The sequence below is a fragment of the Rhinopithecus bieti genome, unplaced genomic scaffold, assembly GCF_001698545.2.
Source record: "Rhinopithecus bieti isolate Rb0 unplaced genomic scaffold, ASM169854v2 scaffold_49457, whole genome shotgun sequence".
Taxonomy (NCBI): domain Eukaryota; kingdom Metazoa; phylum Chordata; class Mammalia; order Primates; family Cercopithecidae; genus Rhinopithecus; species Rhinopithecus bieti.
In genome coordinates, this window is record NW_016820128.1 from 1,859,688 (window position 1) to 1,880,217 (window position 20,530).

A 20,530-nucleotide genomic window follows, 5' to 3' on the forward strand; every position below is an offset into this window, starting at 1 on the left:
GAATTTCTATATCATAGATCAACAGAGAGAATTTTAAAGTTTATTTTAATAAATCATAATCATTTTGTTTACTAGTTTGGTTAATTTTATAAAACATTTAAAATGTATGTTATTATTCTTTTATAAATTATTTTATAAGATCATAAGCAAGATGTAGTCTTACTTTGAAGTAAAGAAAATTTTCAGATTAAAGTTTAATAGTAAATAGGTCAATACTTCTCAAACTTTATTGTACATACTAGTCACTGTATGTACTACAGCGCATAGGGTGTCTTGTGAAAATGCAGTTTGATTCATTAGGTCTGGGATAAGACCACATTTTGAGGAGTAAACACACGGAGTATCTTTAAGGCACGTAGTGATGACTCTGCTGAAACTTCTTGGACCATATAATTAACATGCAGAATTGTTTTACTAAATGTAAGGCAAAGTAAAGGCTCTGGAAAAGCATGAGTACTAGGATAATTAGATATAATTGCATTCTCTGCCACTTAGCTAGTTAGTCTAGGGCAGATTTTAACTTTTCTTAGTTTGCTCTCTCAGTACCTTAAACAGTAGTAAGCACTTGAGAAATATTGAGGTATTGATTAAAATTTCATAAGAAATAATCAGCCTCAATGATGGCAATTTCAACTCAATTTAGCAAACATTGAAGACCTACTGAGCCTGAGAGGGGTAGTATACTCAGGGTACCACTGCACACATGAATTATCCCTTTCTGGAAGTTGTGTGAAAATTATATGAAATATAAACATTGGCATTGACTTAGTGGCTGGAAAATCTGCTTGGTGGCCTTTAGATATCAGCAGACATATCATTTCTGTCATGTGTTTTATTGGCCAATAGTCCAGGTTTCTGTGTTGCTCAAAATTCCTAGTTATTTCTAAATGTTAGGGGTAGATGCACCCAAAAGCTTCTCATTTACCTCTTCTAATTTACCTCTTCACATTTACTTCTTCTAATTGAAATCAGATAAAGAATTATATTAGGCCCGTGTTTGCTGCATAATAGAATAGTTTTGTTACTCTGTCAATAATGGCATAATTCAATTGTTTATGTAAATTGGGATCTAGTACACTAGACATCTCAGAAATTAAATAAGACATTAAATGTCTGCTATTGGGGAATACTCTAAGATAATGACTTAAAAAAATCTGATTACATGCCATGGAACATTCTAAATTCAGATGTGGCTCCTTCCACTCACTGATAACAGAATTTGGAATCTGTTATTAATAATAAATCCAATATCAGAAGCTGGCTTCATACAAATTGTAGTTGGCTTGTATTCTCTGTGTTTCGAATTGAGTAATTAATTATATTAGCTACATTTCGTGTTATACATATATTAGAAACAATGATATGTTTGCAATGCAGCAAATACTATTTTGTTATTGTTAATGGATACGGCATGCATGCAAATTGTCTAGCCTTTTTTGCCTTTAAAACTGTTGTTAAAATTAGTATGTTGTCACTTATTTTGATACAATCCTACCTACTAACGTTTTAAAAGATTGGTAACTACATTTGTAAGATATAAAATATAGTAGCCTAAAATTGGACAAATCCTTTTGTTTTACATTTTTTTGGTCTCTTCTTGTTACATTTGATGGTGAATTTTCAGGGAACAAACCTCGGTTTTGTTTTGTTTTTTTCTGATTTCAGTGGCATTGTGCTTTAGACTATGCTAGAGTTTCAGAGAAAATTTAATATGGATTATATTATGAAAGATGGGAACTTCTTTGGCAAATAAACCTGGCAAATACTGTCATGGTTCAACATCCTGTTGTGTGGCCACAAAAAATGCTAAGACAAACCACGTTTAAAAGACACAGACTAATTGTGAAAATCGGCTTGCGTTTCTCCTAGGCCAAGTTCAATTTTCACCAGTGAGTTGACTTTGGAAAATATACAGTAAATAGTTGCATTTCTTATTCATCAAGCAACTTGACATTATACTATCAAGCACTGATTTTATTTTATTATTTTTTTTTTTGAGACGGAGTCTCGCTCTGTCACCCGGGCGGAAGTGCAGTGGCCGGATCTCAGCTGCAAGCTCCGCCTCCCGGATTTACGCCATTCTCCTGCCTCAGCCTCCTGAGTACCTGGGACTACAGGCGCCCGCCACCTCGCCCGGCTAGATTTTGTATTTTTTAGTAGAGACGGGGTTTCACCGTGTTAGCCAGGATGGTCTCGATCTCCTGACCTCGTGATCCGCCCGTCTCGGCCTCCCAAAGTGCTGGGATTACAGGCTTGAGCCACTGCGCCTGGCCTGATTTTATTTTTAATATGCTTTGACATCAATAATGACAATCCAAATTATAGAAATGATAATTATCAATATTTTGTCAGAATAAAAGCAAACGCCATTTACTCTAATATGTAGACCCAGAGATAGCTCACAATGAAGAACAGAATAATAGGAAAGGAATCAATTCATATTATCACATATACCCATGATTTTAGTAAAGTTTTAAAATAAAAATAAGCACTTATGATTTACCAATGTTGAAGAGCCTTACTTCCATTAATTATGTATTTTCTTTTTAGAATATTTCTCTTGGAGGATGGCAGCCTCAAGATATATAATGTTACCAGGTCAGATGCTGGATCATATACGTGCATAGCCACAAATCAGTTTGGCACCGCAAAGAACACTGGCAGCCTCATTGTAAAAGGTATCACATTATCTTCATTTGTGCTTGATGAACATTGTAAATCTGCAGGAGTATCATGACTTGTATCACGGTGTCAAGCCTGTACCATATTGTATATGTGAAATAGTTGATTTCACAATTTGTTTAAGAGATCCATTACTGTACTCATTAACAGCATGCACACTTTGTCAATGGGATACCATAGTAGATGTGAATACTTTGACAATCGAAAATGCTGTCAGAATATAATTAGAGTTAAAACCTACACCTAAATTATTTGGCTTTTTACATAAGCCTTAATGTTAGGGGCCATGGATGTTTTGATAAAGTCACTGGATAACATTTTTTTGGTCAAATGTCTTTCAGAAGCTTTATTTTTGTATGAAACATTTGCATGTATATAAGGCTACCAAATACATAACTGGCTAATTTGTTTATATAACTCCAGGTACAAAACTAATGAAATGCAGAGTCACATCCTTTAATAAGCAGTTCTTTTCAAAGAGAAAAAACTGAAATCTATGTGAATCATTATTGTATTTTCCTCACAGTTAGCAGATAAACTCATACAATTTCTAGAGATAAATTCTATAGTTTATTTTTAAGATTTCTAAATCAGTACCAATCCAAATGTTCCTACATTTATCACCAAGGGACATAATTAATATTAGAAGTATCTGTTCCTTATCTTTGCTGCTTTATTTTGTTGAATCTCAGCTCATAAAACTAGTATGTTTACTGGAAGCTGTATCACTTCTATCATTTCATTGCCTCCTGGATGATAAAAATGGCTCTCTTGATAAAGCAGTTTAAGCGGCTAATTAAGCCCAAATGATTAAAATCAGCATTTGGTGCTTTCTCATCTTTTCCATTAAAATAAATATATTCAATAAAAGTAGTTAGCTGCTACACTTCAACCATCATTTAAAATATCTCAAGGAAAATAAACGCCCACCTTTGAGCCTGGAGGATATTTCTGCCAACTTGTCTCAAGTGTATTACATTATGATGACAATTGTCTAAAGTACTCTGGGGAAATGTGACTGATAAAACTTGATGCATCAAAATCCAACCAGTGTGGCACATTTTGAAAACTTCTCTTCCTTAAGATTGTATTGTCATCAATTTTAAGACAGAGATAGACTTAAGTGTTTCAAGATAGATGCTATGGCTATATTTAAAAACAGACCATTTCTCCAGCAAAGTTTTGGCAATACTCAGGCACTGAAAAATGTGGATGCTTTATATTTGAAAAAATAACAAGTTCTTTAAGGGGAAAAAGGGGATTTATTACAGCATTTCAAATTAAGAAGGTGTAGGTAGTATGCACTAATTTTATTACAGCAGAAGATTAAAATGTGATGAAGGATAAAAAGTCATTGCAGTTAAATCTTCTAGGTATGGAAAAATCCAGAGGGCATTAAAACATGAAATAGAAAGGATAGAAAATACCAGCAGTAGCAACGTAGTTTTTAAAAGAGAGTTTCTTTAGAATACTGGTGATCTGGGAGCAGGGCCAATGGTTTTGCTGCTAAAATACAATGATGGGGATTTCTTCACTCTGGAGGATAAGAAAAACAAAAGTTAATGGATAGATTGAACAGAATGAATAGGCACTCTTCCTCCAGTGTTTCTTAAACTTTTGACATCATAATACTCATTGTCCACTGATAATTGATGAAAGAAAAATAAAAGTTGACGACTAACAAAAATATCAACTGAGAAACTCGGAAGCCACTGTACTGCATTCTGGATGTAACATTTGCATATTTCGGATGTGTAAATATAGCCATGTGTTCTGCAAGTTAGTTTTCTAGTTCTTATGATAGAAATAAGTTCCATAAATCACACCGTAATCCCCAGGTACTCTGCTCTTTCCACAAGTAAAAAAATAATTAATCAAGATAGCTCAATTAAAAAAAAAATGACTTATATTTTTGTTTGTTCATTTCTAGTGTCCTTTGCTAAGGTTGTTGAAACAAAATTATCCCACTCGGCATTCCTTGTTACCTTAGTCAGATCCACTCTTTCTTCTTCCATACCACTTTTTATCTTCTGAGATAAGTGTAACTGACTTAGTTATTATGTTTATGGTTTTTTGTCTTTTCTTCCCTTCTAGAACAGAAGCATAAAGAGGGCAGGGATTTTTGTTTTAATCAATGATGAACCATAAGTCCTAGAACATTGTCGGGAACTGTATGTGCCCAGTAAATATTTATTGATTTAATAAAATGCTATTATCTTATACAGCTTAGTTCATAGGGATACTTTTCATACTGGCTTCCTTGCTCTAAAATCTGACAGTTTTCAATTTTTCAGGGTCTGAGCTTCTTAGGACACTTTGCAAAAAAAGAACATTTTACCAACCGTTTTACATGCATTCACTTTCCAATTGTAATGTTTGTAATCTTATATTTCTGACAGACATCGATCACCTCACTCTCCTAAGGGGGTACAAGCCTGAACCTACATCAAAATCCAAAAATTTATGAAGAGAATTCATTGTTTTGGTATTTCTAGTGCAGTACAGGAGACTAACTTACATATGCAAAAAGGGTACATGCTAATGTAACTGATGTCACTATACATGATTATCAAGTTACTTTCATGCATTTACACCTAATAATGGGAAGGAAATTTTGTTATATTTTAACCTTCATGACATATCCACATCCCATTTTAAGTGGATTTTGGGATCTTCTGCTTCTTTGTCATTAACAAGACCTATCCTATGCAATATAAACATGTATATACTTAACCACATAAATACGTATAAATAAAATAAACACAAAATGTGTGTACAGTCTGAAGAAGCCTTAAAAACGTTGCTTTATTATTTATCTGTAATGTTTAATCTTTATTAAATTGTGTGACTGTCATACAAGCACAGTTATAAGTCTATTATTACCATGTCCCCTTAACTAGACTGTTATCTCTAATTCCCTTTCATGTAAAAATGTTGAAGACATCACTGCCAAGGAATTATTATTTTACAACCTACAAATTTGAAGCCTAGCATAGGAAAAAATTATAATAGTGTACATCAATTGAACCATTTTCTTGACTATTGGGTGTATAGTCATCTGGTTGTTTGTTAAGATGGCTTAATAGTTGTGTATATGTGTGTGTATATTTTCTCATCAGTAATATTCATATGATTGTTGTTACAGAATCAAATATAATTTTGTTTCTCAAGCCAAAATCGGTGTATACTGACCTTAAGAGTAACAGAGTGTTAAGGAGCAAATGAGAAATTTCTGTAAAGCTGATAAAACAATCATCTCCCTTTGAATTTACTTATCAGCCTCAGTCATGCAAGAAATGTTGTTGTTAGATAACATGGAAAAGATAATAGTTACAAGAGTGAGATATTTTCCAGCTTTGTTTTTAGCTGATATGGCTTATCTGTGTTAAGAGGATTCTGAAGTTATTTGCACTGTATGTTGGAAATTTCTATTTCACTAATGCAGCAGGACAAAGCAATTTTCCATTCAAACATTGTGAGTGCAATTAGCAGCAGCCTTTCCAGTGCCTCAGAAGATGCCCAGTATAATTTGAGGACATGTTTCACAGGCACAAAAAAGGAATCAAGAGGAAAGAGAGTTTAAGTGTTTTCATTTTGGAGGACTGAGATTAAAATTACAATGTGTACATACACTAAGAGGTATATGAAAATCACATAAAAGGAGAAATTATTTGATCTGGCATTTGGAAAATTATTAAAAAACAGAGTAACAGCAGGCTATAAAAATGATCTTGTTTGCAGGCAACATTTGTTTCTGTTTCCTCACTGGAGAAGTTTTGGATGTTCAATTATAGGCCTCATTGCTTCAGTGTTATTTTCAACTGAAATGTCGGAACTTGGAAAAGCATATCTAATGTGCAAATTAAGTTTATTGCTGCTCATTTAGTTGTTTATTCTTTGTGATAGAAGTCTTTATTATACCACCATTACAGAGTGGCCTATCCATTTTCTCCAGCAGAATGATACAGGTCTAAGTTTACTAAGAGAAATGCCCAACATATGTAGATAATTGGAGGCTTTGTGGCTCTAAAAGGCAGTTTGAAGGATCTGACATATCAAGCCCAGCTTTATCGACAAGCGCAGCTTGATTGAGAAAACCAAAAGTACAATTTCAGAGAAATGACAAGATGTATTGGAATACATTTGTCATATCGTAATACTTGAAAACACCAGAGAAGTCTCCAGTAGCACTAAAATCTCCCCAAAAATGTTCAATTCCACGCACCGCATTCCTACACAGAATGACTGAAAGCATTTCAACAGAGTGAAGATTTTGATTTAAAATTACTGATGGTAAAAATTACTTCAAGGTGAGAAAATATATAACGAGTTATTATACTGGTGAGATGAAAAATTTTCCCGTTCCAATATTGAAAGTGATGCTACGTGAATTATTGAAACTTGAATACTACAATCTCTTCAAGTAAAAATGTAAGAACAAGCAAAAACGTGCATCGATTTAAGCAAACCCACTAAGATCAATGTTATCTCGGTCTTCATGACAATTTAGTTCATAGTCTTTTTTAAAATGTAGCATATGTCAATCAGATTAAGTTACCACGTATGTCATACAGCTGTGTTTTTTCTTAATGCATATTTTACAAAATATAATGTAAAGGATGGATGTTAATATAGTATAGGTTTTACCACTTTTTTCAAGATATTTTTACTGCATAGTTTAAACCTATTATTGGTCAAAGTTTTGTTTTGTTTAATGTTGATAAAAATAGGGGGTGTATAGCTATTGGTTTATGCCAGTTGAAGGAGATCAGACACAGAAGAGTATAGACCACTTCCTAAAGTGGTTAATGCACAGCCTCTGAAATTATGTTAACCTGCGATTACTAACTAACGTGGAACTTGACGACTTAGTTTTTATCATTATTCATCTTGTATTCTTTATTATTATTATTCATTACTATTTGTTAAACACATTCTATGTCCTAGGCACCATGATAGGTTCTTTGTGTATATCATCTCATTTAACTTTCAGAGCAATGCTTTGAAACAGATATTATTATCTCCGTTTTATACAAGGGAGATTGAGAAATAGGTTGCTAAAACCACTTGCCCAAGGTCCCTGTGTTAGTAAGTGGCAGAACTTTTGCTTTCCTTCTTTTCCATCTTCCAACAAATGTACATATTAAAAACTGCATGAGACAATTTTACGTATTAACATTCTTTTCCATCTTCCAACAAATGTACGTATTAAAAACTGCATGACAGTGTTGAAACAAAGTCCAGCAGGAATAAAAATGTAGTAACATGCAGATATTAGTACTTCCTCCTAAATACTGCAGACTTCATTCATTAGAGTGCAATATTTGTATGTACATTTTATATGTAAAATTTGTTAGAGTGCAATATTTATGTGCATTTGCATATAATAAAATATATAAATTTTAATGTATATCCACTGAATTTTGAAAATGGCATTTGTAACCCAAAACACACAAGATATAGAACATTATTATCACCCAACATCTAGAACTTTTTTTTTATGTCACTTAATCCTGGTTCCTACTACACTCCTAGAAGCAGCTACTGTAATAATTTTCTCACCATAGATTTCATTCAAATGCTGTCTTATATTGTGTATTCTTTTGCGCTTGGTCTCATTCATACAGTATAAATCACTAGCTATCCATCTCCTATTTTTATTAAAATAAAAAACACTTTAACCAATACATTTATTCTGCAGGTAACTATATACAAATATACATATATGTGTATACATATGTATACATACATATATACATACATATGTATACACATATATGCATACATATGTATATACTTATATGCATATATGTGTGTGTATATATATCTCAAACTATTAAGTCTTTTTTATCTTCAGCTTTCTGCCCAAACCTGCAAACACTTGTGCTTACTTGTTTCTTGAGTTTTGAATTAATAATTAATTAGGAATTGGAAATTTGTTAATTTACCTTGACTCTATTCTGACCCTAAAAGAAGCAATTAGACTATTCTCCTTCTTAGGCATTCTATCCCTAAATTAACTCAGTAGTCACTTATGCTCTACGGCCATTTTTTTTTTTTAGGAATAAAGTGTGTTATTAAGATGGAAAAGACTTCCCCGGAAGCAAGCTATGTTTTCAGTCTCTAGATCCTGAATGCTCACACAAGTAGTTACCAAATGCTTTCAAGTCCAAAAGAGGAATGGGGTTGAAGGATGTGGAAAAGGGGAAAAATAATCACATGAACCAAACTTAGCCTTATCCTCTTTTTCTGGGTTTTATTTTCTCATTTTTGACTCCCCTCATCCCAACATGAAACATTCAGAAGAAAAAATCATTTGTATTAGGGCTTATTGCCAGGCAAAAGAAACATTTCTACTTTCCTCTTCTACAAAACTACAGGTTAGGTGTGGTGGTTCATGCCTGTAATCCCAGCACTTTAAAAGGTGCTGGATTACACCAGGTGGAAGGATTGCTTGAGACCAGGAGTTCAAGACCATAGCAAGACCTTATCTCTACTAAAAATAAAAAATAATTAGTAAGGCATGGTGGCATATGTCTGTGGTCCTGGCTACTTGGAAAGCTGAGATGGAAGGATCACTTGAGCTCAGAAATTCAAGGTTGTAGTGAACTATGATCATGCCACTGCACTCCAGCCTGGGCAACACAGCAAGATCCTGTCTCAAAAAAGTCCCCCAAAACAAAACAAGAAAAGGTACAAAAGTCTTCTATTGTATAATTCGCTATAGCCCAGCGTGGAGTTACTATTGGATAATAGTCTGAAAGAACACTGACAATTTATAAGAAATATAAATATGATGCCACAAATATGTAGTCACTGCCTATTATGTACTAATAGCTTTGAAACAGAGTAGTTGTCATATCTAATTTATTACACAGAATCTACAGTGCCTGTTCTGTTTAAATAGATGTCAGGCCCTGCTCTGACTATTTGTTAATATAAAAGATCTGTGTTTACATTTTACATTATTATTTGCTAGGGAAATAGGGTAACGTTGCATGTTTTCTCGTTTAGACATCTCAACTTTTAGACAATGCTTTCTCTAGACTAGTTCTTCATTTGTTTCTTTTTTTCTGAGGTTCTCAGTATTCTTTTAAAATTTATTCCTAACCATTTAAATGTTGAAGTAGTAAATAAATGAGTAACGGTACCTGAAGGTAAATTGGAATATATTGACCATGATTAATTTATGCATTGAAATTAAATTTTACTCTGTGGTGAAATATGATAAGTGCTGCATGTAGATTTTAATCTGTAGATACACATATGTGAGTAGATAATCATGCACTTGTCTAAGAGGATATAAAATATTTTAGACTTATGGATTGTATATACAAAAAGGAAAAGCATATTAAAGAAAGACTAAAAACTCCTTTATTTCTGGCTTGCTAGGCCTGGAGAAATAAAGACCCCATCACACCGATTTCCTTGTTTGCCTGCTTTTCTCTATCCAAGGTTTATTTCAGAGTATTAGCTTTGATTTTCCTGTGTTTGCTTTCCCTTCTTTTGTTCGTTTGCTTAGTTTTCTATGGACTTGCCAATAATTCATTTCCCAAATCTATCTCAATATTCTCCCTTCAATATCAGCCTGCCCTGTGTGTTGATGCTCCATTGCCTAACTCCATGCCTTTCTGTTCCTTAACATACTCCCTCATTTTGGTTGATTAAATCTTCCATTGGATTTTTGAGAAACAATCCAAGAGAAATACAATTTTTAAAAAATCTTTCATGATTGAAAATGCCTTTATTCTATGTTTACATTTTATTGGTGGTTTAGTTTGAAATAGAATTCTAGACTGGAAACCATTATTTTTCAGAAATTTTGAGCTGTTACTCTGCTCTGAAAGCCTAAACCTTTTTGATTTCTAATCTGTTGTTTGTGACATCTTTTCCCTCTTGTTCTCTAGAATTGTTTTCTCCAATGTTTGACAATTTCAAGATAATGTGTCATGTTTTAAATCTATTATCAACCATTACACTGGGCATTTGGCAGGCTTTGTCACTCTAGAAACTCATACTTCTTGGTCCTAAAATATCTTCCTGAATGATTTAATGTTTTATTCCATTCCTTTTCCTAAAAGCCCTATTATTAAAATGTTATATTTTCTAAACTGGTAGTCTAGTTGATAGTTATATTCATCTATATGTATGTATATAAACATACATGTATATTCTATATACATTCTGAATATTCTATATACATGCATGTATACGTGTATACATGCATGTATATAGAATATACATAATTTTTTTTTCTCTCTTGGTCTTTTTTTTTTCTTTTTTTTCTCTTTTGGTCTTCATTTTATAGCTGTACCTACCCTTAGTATCTCATCCAGTTTTCTGTTTTTAAATATTATGTATAAGTTAATTCCCAAACTCAAATCAAGCTAATTCCAGCTCAAATATTTCTCTTTAATCTCCAAATTCAACAGCCAATTTTATCATCTTCGCTTACAAATTTACTATATCCTAACCTTGAACTCCTGATTCTTACTCCCCAAATTTGTTTCTACGGTATTCTTTCTCCTCTATATTAATGATAGTCTACACTGACAGTTCTTTAGACCAAATCTTTGAGATTATTTTTAATTTTTTCTTTCATTCAAATCCCATATTCAATTGCCCCAAAATGGTTTCAGTTTCAAGGTACATGCAGAAGCTAACCACTTCTCACCACTTTAATGCCCGAACTTTAAGCCATGTCATCTCTTTCCCATAGTATTGCTATAGCACAGAGTGGCTCAACAAGGATGATTTTTGTCTCCCAGGGGACATTGGCAAAATATGCAAATATTTTTGGTTTTCACAACTAAAGGGTCTACTCACATCTATCCTAGATAGAGGCCAAGAACACTGCTAAAAATCCTACAAGTCAAAGAATACTCACCGGACCCCACCCACTACCTCACACCACACACACGCTAAACCCACCCCTTGACACACACAAGAAAGAATTATTTGGACAAACTGTTCATAAATATTAAGCTTGGAAACCCAGTAAATGCTTCAAAAGTATTTGTCCTAATTATTTGTTTCCCTTCTAGAAACTACAATGTTCCTATTAAAATATAGGCAAGATTTTGTCACTCTTAGGGTTGAAATCTTCTAATGGTTCTTCAGTTTGGTTTTGCTCCTTTTGTTCAGCATTCATACTAATGTATAACTTGGAATAAGGTAAGGGTGCAATACTAATTAAATGGTTTTCAGTAGATGATTGAATAAACAATTAGTATATTTCTATGTTAGGAATCTCTACTTCTGTCCAAAATTAAATTTATTTCTTTCTTTAACTGACAGCAATTATTATACTCTTCAAGCTATTATCTAAAAACCTACTGATAAATGGCCTAAATATTTCTACCAACACACTTAATCTATTATGAAACAATAATAATGGAGAATAATCTGTCTTAACTAGTTGAAGTAAGCTTATCACACCAACCTCCCGCTGATGTTCACCACAAATATTGTTAAAATATTAAAAAATAAACAAAAACAGTTATTTTAAGGAATTGCAACAACAGCCAATGTGTTTGCAACATGAGGTGCAGTAGCCTGGAGAAAACAAAAGCACAGAGAGGTGAGCCCCACAGTCCCTGCTGTTTTTCTTCTCAGAAATTTGCCAATTCCTAAGCAGTATAAATCAGGAATGAAGAAACCAAACAGAAAGCAGAAATTCTGGTAGACCTACAGTGAAAGGAGACACAAATAGAGGTTCCAAATAAACCAAATAGAATAAGATCTGCTAAGCAACTCAAACTTGAGTCAGGACATCCGAAGGACTATGTCCTAGTAAGAAACAAAACAAAACAGAATAAAATTAACCAGGACTTAAAATGACTAAGATCCAGACTCAATTCATATCAGTTTCGGACCACCTTCTGGCTATTTTTCTAATTGCATGCTTAAAAAAGTAAATCTCCCCAGTAAAATATAACACTATAAAATCATTTACATTTTGAGCCACAATGTCTAGCATTCAATAAAATGTTTCTAGGAGTAACTGGAGCTAAGGCCAAATGACCAAAACCCAGAGGAAAAACCAGACAACAGTAACAGGTCACAGCGATAGAAATATTGAAGTTCTCAGAGGGCTTTAAAGTTTTGAAGTTCTCAAGGGCTTTAAAATAATTTTGATTAATATATTTTAAAAAATAGATGACAAGATGGAGAATTTCAGAAAGGAAATGGCATCTGTTAAAACTCCAATGGGAAGTCTAGAACTGACAATTGCAAGTGATAACATTAAGAACGCAATACATTGATTTAACACCGGAATAGATATAGCAGAAAGAGAATAAGCAAAGGGGAGGATGTGTGAATAGAAAATATCTTAACTGCAACATAGAGAATAAAATGGGAAAGACAGAATGTATCATAAGGAAAATATGGAATATGGTGAATAACTTTTGACATATATAAAATTGTTATTCCAAAAGGAGCAGAGAGAAGAGAAAGAAAACTATGCTTGGGCAATATTTGAAGAAATATTTGCCAGATATTTTTAAAAATTGAAAATTATAATAAGCATCCAATTTAAGAAATTATGTGAGCCCCAGTTCAGACAAATGCCAAGAAAAGCCTAGCTAAGCACATAGTAGCAAAACTAAAGGAAAAATAAATCAGATAAAAAAGATACATTAAGCCAAAAAAACAAGACTGGCAGTTGATATAACAAAGGAAAAGGAACCCAGAAGAAAATGAAATGATATTTTAATGGGCTGAAGACAATACCAATAAGAATTCTATCCCTGTTTAAAAATCCCCCCACATAAATGCAAAATAAATATGCTTTCAAACAAACAAAACCTGAGAGAATCCCCGTCACTTAAAAAATAAAAATTGCGTATATTTAAGGTGTACAACACCTTAAATGTTTGATCTACTTATGCTTAATAAAATGGTTACATACTAAGCAAGTTAACTTGCGCATTTCCTCACATAGCTGCCTCTTTTGTGTGTGTCTTTGTGATGAGAACACCTGAAGTCTACACTCTTTGAAAGTTCTCAGTATACAATACAGTATTTATGATACAGTATACAGATATATATACAGATAACTGAATCATTGTGCTGTACATTCTATTTCTAGACTTATTTATTCTACATAACAATAATCTTGTACCTTTTGCACAGCATCTTCCCATTTTCCTTACTTTTCTGCTCTGAGTGAACACCATTCTACTACCTGTTTCTATGTATTTGACTTTTTTGGTGCCACCTATAAGTTAGATCATACAGGATTTTTCTTTCTGTGCCTGGCTTACTTCACCTAGCGTAGTTCTTCCAGATTCATCTATGTTGTTGCAAATGATAGTATATCCTTCTTTTATAGAGCTGAACAATATTCCATTGTGTATACATGTCACAATTTCTTTATCCATTCATCTATCGATGGACATTAGGTGATCCCCATATCTTAACTATCATGAATACTGCTGCAATGAACATGTGAGTGCAGACATTCCTTTGACTATTGATTTTATTTTCTTTGGATATATATCCACAAGACGGATTGCTGGGTTGTATGGCATCTCTATTTTTAATTTTAGGGAAACCTCCATAGTGTTTTCCATAATAGCTGTATCAATTAATATTCTCACCAACAGTAGGTAAGAGTTCTCTTTTTGCACACCCTAGATAACAGTTTTCTTTTGGCTTTTTGACAATAACCATCCTAACAGGTGTGATGTGACATCTCATCATGGTTTAGATTTGCATTTCCCTGATGACTAATGATGTTGAGCACATTTTCACATACCTGTTGGCCATTTGTATGTCTTCTTTGGAAAAATGTCTATTTAAAAAAGTTTCTACAGTTAGAAGGAAGACCGTGTATAGAGAGGAAGAAATAAAGAGCAATGGAAAGGACTAATATCTTAATATGTAGCATAATTTGAGATTCTGAGGAATTCATTAGAAAAAAAAAGACCAATTTTTAAAAGTATTTATTTCTAGACATCACAAGTTAACTAGTGAGAGAAAATATAAGACAGCTTTGTCACCTGTTTGAAGTGCTATTTATATACTAGTTTATATTGATTTCTTAGCAACATTTTCTATGTCATAGATAAAGGAAGAGCCCCATGTTTGTACAAAAGGAAAAGTTTGATAATTTTTCTTATACATTTGTCCATCCTTTGAGAGGAGTTTATAAATTCAGAAACACCTTAGCAGTTATTCTGAAAAGTGACATTGATAAGGATTTCAACTGAGTTGAAGGAACAAAAACCAAAACAAACAAACAAAATAATGTTTTCTGTATGATCAGGAAAGACCAATTATACATTTAACTAACATTCCCTTGCTTCTAAAAATGTAATTAGAGATCATGAAATGTAAGAGTGTATTTATTTGGTCATTGATATAGAGAAGCAGTCCCATTTTTAAGTGTTTAAGGAAATCACACTAAATGATCCTGACATAAGTTTTGATGTAATTAGTCTTCATGTCTGCTGGGGTCCTTGTAACTAAAATGCATTCTGGAAACATCATTGACTGTTATGAAATGTGAATTTGAGTAAGGCTATTCATTAAAAGAGTCACATCATATATTCTATTATTCTTCTTAAGAATAGGACTGCTAGATGAAATTGTTCTTATATAATAACTTTTACCTCACTGCCATAGATTGCAAATGGTAAATATTAAAATTCTGTAATTTTACAAACTCTTCATGAATGTCATTTATATTTAGGGCAATCTTCAAAAAGTGGCCAGTTCTTATGATTTCAGAAAGTGAATGAGAAATGTTCCTCCCTGTTCTGTATGTAAACATTCACTCTCCCCTAACATATTCTTCCTGTCTTTTATTATTGAAAATTGCAAGCACACACATGTAGAGGTGATAGTATAAGAAACTCTCATGTATACATGACTCAGAGTCAATAAATGGCAACTCTTATCAACCTTGTTTAATCTATACACTAACCTACTTCCACAACTCCAGTTATCTGGAGGCAAATCCCAAAACTCAATAATTTCATCCGTAAATACATCAGAATGTATCTTTAAAAAATTAGGGAATCTTCTTTTTAATATAACATAAAACTAGTTTTCTTATCTTAACAAATCATTATTTATAAATTATTTAGAATTCAAATTTCCATAATAGTCTCATAAATATGTAAGCATATATGTGTATGCATGTTAAATAGAAACACGTATTTTTATATGTGAAAAATATATATATATACACACACATATTTATGTTGTGTTTAATCCTCTTCAATCATGAAATCAACATTTCCAGGCGTTTCTCAGAAGTCCTTATATACCAAGATACACTTCCATTTCTATGCATGAACACTGTATGTATCCAGAAATGTTACATGGATTAAAAATATTCGGTACTCTACCAAATGTAGGAAACCTTGAATTAAATAAAATTTTAAAATAAAAAACCTTACTTTTCAAGACAAAACCGCAATTACTTTTGCACCAACCCAATAAGTAAGAGTTCCTTTCATCTAGGAATTCTCAGACCTTTTAATATGTTAAATGTTTAAGAAATGATAAAAGAGGAGATAATATACAGAATTCATTACAGTTAACCTTGGGACTCCATCTTTCTTTCTTGAAGTATTACTAAATGGTAACATTTACTGGATATAATTTTTTCCTAAATCCACAGTATTAGAGAATTTCTGACAATATATTTTATATTTGAATGTTTCTTAAACAGAAATTTCAGGTTCAAGTTTTAAAAGCTAAGGGAACATTTGTCAAAGCATGGTCTCTGGACTAACTATATCAAAATCAATTGGAGAAGCCTGATAAAAGGACATATTCAAGGTCTAGACATACTGAATCAGTATTTCTGGTGCAAGCTGAGGAATTCACATTTTGAACAAATGCTCAGGAAATTCTTACACATGCTAAAATTTTAAAACCACTAGATCAAACTTCTTACAAATGACTAAGGAATATGCAAGAAGAATAGAATGATATGAAATGAAAGTGAATAAGTAACCATTTGTTTTGTTTGAAAAGACTTAAAGAATCTCAAATTTTTACAAACAATAGAGTCTAGCATAGTCAACTTCCTTCCTTTTTAATTTGTTATAATTCAGGCCCTAAAGATCTTACTGATCCATAAATACCAAGAAGTGTTTCAGTGTCAATGAGCCTCAAGTAACTGCAGCTACTCTACTGGTACATATGCACTCACAGGAAAGGATTGGAATATGGGATCTGAGTGATTTGAAGACATCTCTCAGATGCTTGAGTTTCTTAAGAATTTAAGGTGTATTTAATGAAGGAATTAATGGACTAAAGCCACTGTTCTTTCCACAAAGTGGCATGAACAGTTTTGTATATTTCAACTGCACAAGCACCACTCTCCCAGTCCTTGCAAGTGTGATTTGTGTCTCTGTGGGGTATTCATGTTAATGCTGGGGCTGAGGCTGCACATGGTTGTAGAATGAACTCTTTGAGAGAGCAATCAGTGGCCTCACGGCTATTAGACAGCCACCTGCACAGGATGAGGACAGGTCTGCCTGTGGTGTGTGGAGAGGATAGAGCAGTTAAAAAGTGTTCTTCTCCAAGCACCTCTTCACCCACACAGGAGGCTACTCCCAGGAGGAACTACGCATCCCCTTTTTCTGGATAATAAGCCTGCTTATGTAGAGCTACTTCTTTTTAAATACAGTCCATTTTCACACTGCAGATAATGGTATGTCATCATATCATTCCTCTGCTTCATACTTCCAATGTTTCCAATTTTTTCAGCAAAAAAATGCATTTCTAAAATTTTTAATTGATGAATAATAATTATATGTATTTGTGGGATATAATGTGATATTTTGATATATGTTTATATCATGTAATGATTAAATCAAGCTGGTTAACACAGCCATCACTTCACATCCTATCATTTTTTGTGTGATGAGAACAATTAAAATCCTAATTGAGTAATTTTGAAATATGTATTACATTAACTATAGTCACCATGCTGTGCCATAGTTCTCTAAAACTTATTCCTCCGATCTGAAACTTGGTACCCTGTGAAAAACATCTCCCCATTCCCCATCCCTCCCTCCCACCAGCCTCTGACAACCACCATGCTACTCTCTACTTCTATGTAAGAATATATTTCTTAGCATGACATCCAGAGCTGGTTTCATGGACATACAATCCAGTCACACACAGCCCTGTGCTGAGAAAGTCCCCATGCTTGAAATGTTCTGCTGTGACTGTGCATTTGTGTTTTGTACAAAACACAAATTGGGAGGTAAAATGATTAAGAATTTATTTATAACCTGTGTGTGCATGAGCTGCTGCTGCTGCTGCCTCACCATACCCACATGCATGTGCGGCATCATACGTGAAGCGGCAGGAGCAGCGGCGCATGCACACACAGGTTCACGACTGAGGACGCAGCAGTCAGCATGCATGCATAGCAGTTGGTGTGAAGTGCAGGTGTGCACATGCATGCCTGGGTAGTCATAGTCCTGGAATCCTGGGGGCATGGGCACATCAGAACCTGGGCCTCTTAGAGGGATAAAGATGATGGTGGTAGCAGCCATAGAAACAACAGTGGATGGCAGCAAAGGCTGCAGGAGGATACTTCAAAAGTAGTCAACAGGAGGATCCAAGGTGGGAGGCCAGCTTGTCCATACATCCCCGGAGGCTGTCTCTGTGGGATTTGCAGAAATATTAACTCTTCAGCCTGAGCACCAGAACAGAAATTGTTAGTGCTCAGGCAATAAACTTTGTCAATAAATTATTGCAAGAGGAAGGCATACACATGGACATTGCAATAAAATCCACAGACTTAGAAATAGAAATTAAACTTAAAGATTATTCCAGTCAATGATAAGAACATTAGTTTTAAATGAAGCTTTGGGGAAACCAATAATTGATGAGTTTTTCTTTGTAACTGAAGATACAAAAAATGGAATGGAAAAACAGGCATTTTGAGTTATATGAAAATCATGAAGTCCCTTTCAATTTCTTGTACAACCTCCACAAGTTACAGTGTATGTCAGAGGAAACATTAAGATTATTTTGCATACATTTATACTTAAATTCAGGCTCTCACAAATCAGATTTGTATAGAGTTAAATCTTTTAGAAAATATTGATGAAGAGAATCATCAGCTCTAGATGTTTTAACATTTATATTTCAGTGTAATTCATCAGAAACTTATGAATGTTGCTACAGTCTATAAAACAGTCTTAATGGTTTCATAAAACTTGCATCAGAAGAAAGATACTTTGCAAAATAAAACTTATCAAAAGTATTTGTGATCTTGCATTTGCCAGGAGTGACTGATGTCACTGAAATTATATCAATTGAAAATGAAGTTGCTAAAAATATAAATTCTGTCAATCTAGTAAATGATTGACCAGAAAAGTAAATGAGAAAATTATATAATCAATCAAGCTATAACCTTAATAAAGTATTATTTATTATATCATATAAAATTATGACACCAAAATCATGCATTTTGTAATTTGTAAGTGCCTGTCATCACTCGTCTGAGTCTTACCCTGATTTTATTGTATAAGTAATAAATTATTTTAAAGCGAAAAGCTTTGTATTTAGTACCTTTAATGACACTTTTTCCTCTTTTGCAAAAAAGTCACCCCACACTTTCATTTTGCCCTTGGACCCACAAATTATGTAGCTGAGCTTAATGACATTTGTGGCTTATATCTTGAGCATGGCTATGGTCCAACTTCATCTTCTTCACTTTCACTCCTGAGTTACTCTTTGTTCAATCCTATCCTTTTCAGCAACATGGTTGCACTGAATCTGTCCATTACAGTTCTTTTTCACATAGTTCCTCTGTGAATGCTCTTGCCTGCATAGGAAATCTAGTTTCCTCTCTACCTGCTACCTTTATCCAGCTCATTACTACTTGCCTTTTACTTCTCAGCTAAAACAGTTATTTCTCAATAAACTGATCTCCTCAGGATCTGCCAAACGTTTCAAAAAAGTCAATTCTAGTATATGGTGCTTATCACACATTACTGTATAGTAATTAATATGATTTGATTCATGCTAGCTTCCTTCTGTAGACTTTCATCTCTGTGAAGGAACACTCCTTATCTTTCTGATTTGCTGCAGGATTTTTTTTCCCTCATTTTTTTCACCATCGTGACTCCAGTACTTAGCAGATGATTGGACATATATTACATGCTCAATAAATATTAGTTACAAATGAGTTAGCTAGTGAAAAATGTAACCATTATAAATGATGAAATAAACATTTCTTATTCATAAAGCTTTAGTCATTATTACTGTACAACAATGAACTATGTAGATAAGGAATAATTTGTCTAACTTTGCCACTATGTGGTGTCATAAATGGAAGGACTTGCTGTCATTTTTAATGTCTGAAAATTACTTTAATTGCATTATCTAAAACTTTAGATCTGGGCAGTTTTGCTCTGTCAACACATCCAATTAGCCAACTTCTCCTCCTACAAATATAAATAAGAAATTTGGGATTCAGAGGGCGGAGCAAGATGGCCGAATAGGAACAGCTCCAGTCTCCAACTCCCAGCGCGAGCGACACAGAAGACTGGTGATTTCTGCATTTTCAACTGAGGAGCGCAGCCCATTGCCAGCAACGGATCAAAGCTGGTCAGAGAATGACTTGGACGAGAGGAGAGAAGAAGGCTTCAGTCCATCAAACTTCTCAGAGCTAAAGGAGGAATTACGTACCCAGCGCAAAGAAACTAAAAATCTTGAAAAAAGAGTGGAAGAATTGACAGCTAGACTAATTAATGCAGAGAAGATCATAAACGAAATGACAGAGATGAAAACCATGACACGAGAAATACGTGACAAATGCACAAGCTTCAGTAACCGACTCGATCAACTGGAAGAAAGAGTATCA

At 33.7% G+C, this 20,530-nt stretch overlaps 1 protein-coding gene across 1 annotated transcript in view; it reads left to right on the forward strand.

Annotated features, from left to right (window-relative positions):
• CNTN6 (contactin 6) overlaps window positions 1–20,530 on the forward strand; it is a 315,151-nt gene that overhangs the window by 263,826 nt on the left and 30,795 nt on the right. The window contains exon 12 of the mRNA XM_017859613.1: window positions 2,551–2,678. Coding sequence (XP_017715102.1) covers window positions 2,551–2,678 — 128 coding nt within the window. The remainder of the gene's footprint in view (window positions 1–2,550; window positions 2,679–20,530) is intronic.